Source organism: Arachis duranensis, chromosome 7 (genome assembly GCF_000817695.3).
Source record: "Arachis duranensis cultivar V14167 chromosome 7, aradu.V14167.gnm2.J7QH, whole genome shotgun sequence".
Taxonomy (NCBI): Eukaryota; Viridiplantae; Streptophyta; class Magnoliopsida; order Fabales; family Fabaceae; genus Arachis; species Arachis duranensis.
This window is the reverse complement of record NC_029778.3, coordinates 68788388-68795225: the sequence shown is the minus strand read 5'-3', so window position 1 is coordinate 68795225 and position 6838 is coordinate 68788388. Positions and strand designations below refer to the sequence as shown.

Genomic DNA, 6838 nt, shown 5'->3' with positions numbered 1-6838 from the left:
AGGATTGGAAGAAAAGAAAAGGACATTTCTAAAGTTGATTTTAGTTTTATTTTTTTATTTTTTTTCAATTGACAAAAAATTAATTAAAATACTAAAAGCTCAAAATCTAACAGATGATATGGTTTTCCATTTAGTCTATTGCCCTTACTATGGAAATTATTCTAAATTGAATTATATTGGCACTTACAAAATTTCCATTTGCCGTAGGTATGATCATTGAAAACCACTGTATTTTTTTTAAAGCACCCATTAGAATTGCGGCGGTTCTAAACCACCTCCATTTTTTTTAAAAAACCAGTAAAAGAAATAGCAGCGGTTGTATGATCCAATTAGCAACGGTTATACCAGCGATTGCTGAAAACTGTCGCAAAAACAATTGCCCGCGCCACTAACCAGGGCGGTTCACTCAACCGCCGAAATTAATTTTTGCGGCAGTTTAAAACTGTCGCAAACCATAGAAAAAATCGCCGCTAATCTCCGCTCTTCTTGTAGTGTCTTAATGTAGCAGATTAAAATTTGAAAAACTTTTAAATTGGTCACTAAAAATTTCGAATAAGACGTTTTAGTCTCAAACAAATTTTTTATTTTTAGAAATCATTAAAAATTATTATCATTAGATAAATTGGTCCCTTATCATTTTAAAGGGGACTAATTTGCTTTAGTGATATTTTTAAAAACTTAATTGTCTTATAATAAAATTTAACAGGGACTTATTTATTCAATACACATATTTAAAATTTTATTGAAGGCGAAAGAGTAACTAATTTGTCTAACGAAAGTAATTAGTGAGGATTTCTAGTAAATAAAAATTTGTTAGAAATCAAAATGTCTGATTTGAATTATTAATGAACCAATTTAGGTGTTCACTCTTTAAATTTGGAAAACAATAAATTCAATGTTATCGATAACTTGGCCGTTAGTTAAATTCAAACATTAAATTTGTATTTTTAATTATTACGAATGTCAATGTTATCATTAATGATAAAAATAATTTTTTAATTTTACAAAATTATTTAACTGATAGCCAAGAAGTGTCAATAAAATATGGGTTGAAAATTAGATGTGAAACTATAATTGACAGACATTTATTTTCGTCATCATCGTCGACTAGTAGTCAATAATCACGAATTTTTTGACAGTAAATAAAGATGTGATTCCTACTTAAATTAGATCCACCTCTAATCCATAATAAATAAGGTATGAGTTGATATGTAGTATTTAACATTATAATATGTACACATAACTCAACTCTACTAAAAAAATCTACATCGAATAAAGCTAAATTTGGATTAATTTCCCCATAGTCAGAGTACCTACTGATAAGTAAATCACAAATTTGTGATTCATATAGATGAACTTTTTTTTTCTTTCAAAATAGCTAGGGATTTGCATTGTATACTAATCTTAGAGAATAGTATTTGGTGGCAAAGAGGGCCACAATTGAATATATCCCAAGTCTAATTCTGATTCTAATTGATCGGGTTCTGGTGGCCTTGTCACAAGATCTAAATCAAATACATCATTTGATGGGTCCATTATTATTTCTTGTTGAGCCTTGTTATTTGACCCTTTTGTTGTTGCTTCACCTACCACTCCTCCAAGCTCGTTCTCAAATTCATGGGACCACATCATCATCATCATGGCTTCATCATCATCTTGATGAACAAGATTTGTTGGTGATGTTTGGCTTTGATGAGGAGGAGGAGGAGGAGGAGATGCCTCATTTGATGATAGAAATGATTCAATATTATCTAACATTTTCCAAAAATCACAATCTTCTTTTGTCTCCAAATTATTGTTGTTTGGCTTATCAACCTCTTCCAATGTAACATCAATATCATAGGGTGCAACACAGTTCAAAAATGTTGGAGACACCAATTGTTGTTGATCTTCATCATGCTTCTTGTATTCAATACAAGATGATAATGATGTTGATGATGATGAATTTGATGACCCTTTTGTCTCTTCAGTGATACCAATTACTTCTTGTAATAACTTCCCACCTGAATCTTGATCATCATCATCAGTTTGGGAAATATGGTCATTGGTTTCATTGCAAGGATTGTTGTTGTTAGTTTTTGGTGTTTCATTTGAGAAAAATGATTCAGATGAAGATGAAGAGGGTGAAGTCACTGATGATTCAATTTTAGATCCATCATTTGCATTATCTTCCCTTGAATCTGAAGATTTTGCAGCAGTTAATCTCTTCTTCAAGTGGGTGTTCCACACATTTTTTATCTCGTTGTCTGTTCGACCGGGCAAACGGGATGCAATCTTAGACCATCTGAACAAAACGGGATACATATATAATCATAGCAAGTCTTAAAAATCAACATGACACGACCAACATTTAAGATAAAGCAAAAAACATTAAAAACTCAAAAAAAAGAATCTCCTAATTTCTACTAAAAAAACACATCCAAATAAAAACCCAATAAAAATTCATTTTTTAATAGGTTTCATATTACATTTGTTTGACAACTTATTAGGTTTAATTACTCTTTTGATTCCTATAGTTTCACTAAATTTTCAATTAGGTTTTTATATTTTTTCTTTTCAATTACTCCCTACACTACTTTTAATTTTTTAATTAAGTCATTTTCATATCAAAAACGTTAAAATTAACAGAATATTTCTTCCAAAATACATTAGTTAAATATCTAATTAGGTTTTTAATTATGAATACCTTTAATTTGTAAAGAAATATTTAGTTAATTCTAATTTTTTTTGCATAAAAAATGACCTAATTATAAAATTAAAAACAGTGTAGAGATTCGATCCAATTGAAAAAAATAAAAAATAAAAAAAATCTAATTAAAAATTTGATAAAATTATAAAAATTAATAAAATAATTAAATTAATTCATTATAGTATTAGCTAAAATTATCTGCCATAGTTAATTAGCTAGCATTACTCATATAATCACTTACATTCTGTGATGTCCCTAAAATTAAGAAAATAAACCAAAATACAATGCAAAGTGAGAGTATATATTGACTAGGTATCGACTACCATTTGCGATATGATAACAAACTTAGATACGTTACATTAATACCAAAAATTAATCATTACGTAATGCTTATAAAAATGTTTGATTATATTTCACTAAAAAAAATTTATTGTCCTATTATAGTGAATTTGGTTATACATTTATTTAAGATTTGATTATTTTTAATAATTGATTAAACTGTTAGAAAAATACAAAATATTATGTATGAATATTCATAAATACATAATAATTAAGTTTTGTTTGAAATAATACATGTTCTTAGGAGTTATATATAATTCAAAGGTAATATTATATAAATAGAAATATTTTTGAAAAAAATAATTGCATTATATAGTTACATATATATTATTATATTAAGAATTAATGTTCTTTAATGGATAAGCAAATATTTTTGAAATCACGTTTCTAAACATCTTGGCTAATGTGCCGTACCAACAAAAAAAAAATTGCTATGAGAAATCAAGGGCAGGTGGCTGGTTTTGTTTTTTCTTTTGGTTTTAGTTACGACAAATTAAAACTCGCCACTTTTCTAATAGCATTAAATTTGAGCTTTAAGAAATAGAAATAAGACTGCTTTGATGCTAAATATAAACCATTTTGAATAATAAAAAAAAGGTTAAAGAAGATTTTAATTTTAATCTCAAGTTTTAAAAATAAAAAATACTTATTTCATAAATAATTGTAAAAGGTTAATTTTTATTAGAAAAGACAACAACAGTCTCCTAAATATTGGAATGACAAAAATAAGTAAAATATGTTGGATTAAATAAGTTTTAATTTCTATAAATTGTATGCATGTCTTTTGGTTTTTCTTCATATAAATTTAATTTATTATTTTATTTTAAATCAATAAAATTTTGTTAAATATTAATGTGACTAGTTAAATCTTTAACATAGTGAAATATATATTATGTCAGTATATTATCTATCATATTAGTATTTAGTAAATTAATTAAGAAGAAAACGAAAATTTACAATTTAAATTATTGTTGTAAAAAGAGAGAGAATATTTTACGAATAAAATATTTATTTAAAACTGAAAATTGGAAACACAAGAAGAAGAACACTACTCACTTGTTCCCCATGGCTTTATGAAGCTTTATTATGGTTTCCTCTTCCTCTGCTGTAAAATTGCCTCTCTTAACATCTGGCCTCAAATAATTGATCCATCTCAAACGGCAACTTTTCCCACATCGCATGAGCCCTTAATAACATGCAAATACTAAGTGTGAGCAACTACAATTTTTTTTTAACAATTTACAGAGTTTGAAATTAAATATATTATTGTTCAAATTTAATTTGTGGCAGACTGGTATGGAAGGCATGGAGATTGCATGTTCCTTTATATCTAAAGATACTTAGAAAATTGTTTTTTAAAACATCTATATCATTCATTCTTTTGCATGTTGACACCAAGTATTTTATTATTGCAAGTGTAATCCCCTCTTTAAGATTTCTTTATTAAGTGTCTCAATTACACACTCACTTTAATGTTTAAAGATTGTAACTGAACCAGCAATATTATTATTCTTATTATTTTTACCAAAGATAAAAGAGACTCCAACCCGTCATCTCTGAGTAAGTATGAAAAGATTATACCATTTGAGTTATAATTCATTGGCGGCAATGAGTAATATTATTATACCTCTTATTAATCAAATGAATTTATAAATTTTAAAGAGATAAAAAAAACATAAAAAATTTTTCATTTTATATAAAATTAGGATACTAAGAAGATATATAATATTAATTATGGTAAAAAAACGAAAACTGCTACCTGGCTAGTTTCTAGGGGAGAACATCACAAGAAATTAATAATCAATAGATATCCAAAATATTAAACCTCATCTTTGAAATGGATGTATCAATTGAAATTAAAGATTTTCTGCTAATACAATAAAGGCATTCCCATATAAGTTTGATTGTGAAGTTGAACGATTATGAATTAATTATAATGATAATGAGATTGAATTTGATTGTGATATGCCACTTGCTCCGGATAAGAGTTCGAGACTCCAGGTAAGATACAAGGGTTGAGTTCTGACACCGCTTGCTCTAGGTTGAGAACTGTAACACCACCTAGGTAATAGGCAGGGTGAAGTTTTTTCCTACTTTGGGTACGCGGGTAAGATGCAAGGGTTACAGCGTTGTCCCTCTTGCTCCGTGTTTGGTGTTCTGTCCAAGGTTAGCTACCGAACATGTCGGGTTTGGCATTATAACCGATAGATGAGACTTATCAGCCATAGGGCAGGCATGCATCATATGCATATACTTGTTTTGTTTGCTTGTGCATTATTTGGGATTGCCTTTGTGAATCAACATGCTATTTGTCATACTTGCTACCTACAATAACTGTACTCTATTTGTGTTTGCTTTTGTTTGTGTGGTTCTACTAGAGTTTTGGAGGATTTTGGAGGAAGGCGAAAAATGTTGAGGGACTTTATTAGAGTTTAGTTAAGATTTAGAACCTTAGATAACCACCATGCTTATGGTTTTTCGGTTTTAATCTTTAAGTTTGAAATCTGAGTGTCGAAGTTCTAGGAATGCCTCTGGCTTTCCCGAGACCTTTTATATTAACTATGCGGGCACCTTTACCATACTGAGAACCTCCGGTTCTCATCCCATACTATGTTGTTGTTTTTCAGATGCAGGTCGAGAGACACCTCGTTGAGCGTTTGGGTATCCTCTTTACGAGCGAAGAACTGTCTTTTGGACTGTCATATTTTGTTTTAGGCTATGCATATATGTTTATAGAATCTCCGCATGTATATTTTGTGTTTTGTCCCTCCTAGAGGTCGACTTGGAGATACAGGGGTTTATTTTGTGGTTTGAGTTTTATTTTGGGTTGTATATATACATAATTATATACTCTGGTCGGCCTTAGCTTCGCAGGTCGAGTCTGGAGCTTGCTATCTGAGTTTTGGAACTCTGATATGTATATATATGTGTTCAGTTATATTTCGATTTTACCTGTCCGTTTTACGAATATCCATGCGAGTGTGTCACGATTTTCTGTTTATCAATTTGTTTAGCTTGTTTTTCAAGGCTCCTAGATATGATTTCACCCAACTATATCTATGTAGATATCATTTTCTTTTAGAGGTCGTAATACCTTGCCACCTCTGCTTTACGACTTAAGCGTAAGGCCCTGTGTGGTAGGGTGTTACATATTATATTCTATTTATTTTTATTCATTGATGATCTTTAATTGTCTATTTTCAATAAAAATTTGAATTGATTAAATTAATTTTTTTTCAATTAGTAATATAATTATTGTGATATTTACTTTGTTCAATAATATTTTTTAATTTATTTAATCTGATTAAGCATCTCTTTCTTATTTTATTTTATGCTAATTTAACTAATCAAAGTTAATAAATTTTAGAATTAAATGTTAGTATAATTTTTTATTATAATAATATATTAATATTAAATTATATTAATATTTTTTTGGAGGTATTTTACAATACGCACGGTACAAGTGGGACTGTTACTGTATACATGCTGTTTCTGAAACGTGATGTCAGTTTCTATTCTTTGTGATGTCAACATCCTCTCAATTACAAGGTCAATACTATGATGTCTATTATTTTGTATCTAAGTTATTAAAAAAATAAATAAATAATATTTAATAAATTTTATATAATTTAATTTTTATTTTAAATATTTTATTTTTTACTTTAAAACAAAAGTTAAGCAATTTAGACACCATAACAAAAATACCATAAAATTCACTCAATTATAATGTGGTTGATCTTTCAATTATGAAATACAGACGCATCTTTGAGTTATTGTATTTTTGTATTAGATATATTTTACGGACAATAT

General features: G+C 28.4%; 1 protein-coding gene across 1 annotated transcript; it reads right to left on the bottom strand.

Annotated features, from left to right (window-relative positions):
- Positions 1-1143: 1143 nt before the first annotated feature.
- LOC107458614 (transcription factor MYB58-like) lies at positions 1144-4210 on the bottom strand. The gene is made up of 2 exons (XM_016076837.3): positions 4085-4210; positions 1144-2284 (listed from the first exon to the last, which is right to left on the bottom strand). Exons 1-2 carry the CDS (start codon positions 4207-4209, stop codon positions 1405-1407), a joined length of 1005 nt encoding a protein of 334 aa, XP_015932323.2. The 5' UTR covers position 4210; the 3' UTR covers positions 1144-1404.
- Positions 4211-6838: the final 2628 nt, after the last annotated feature.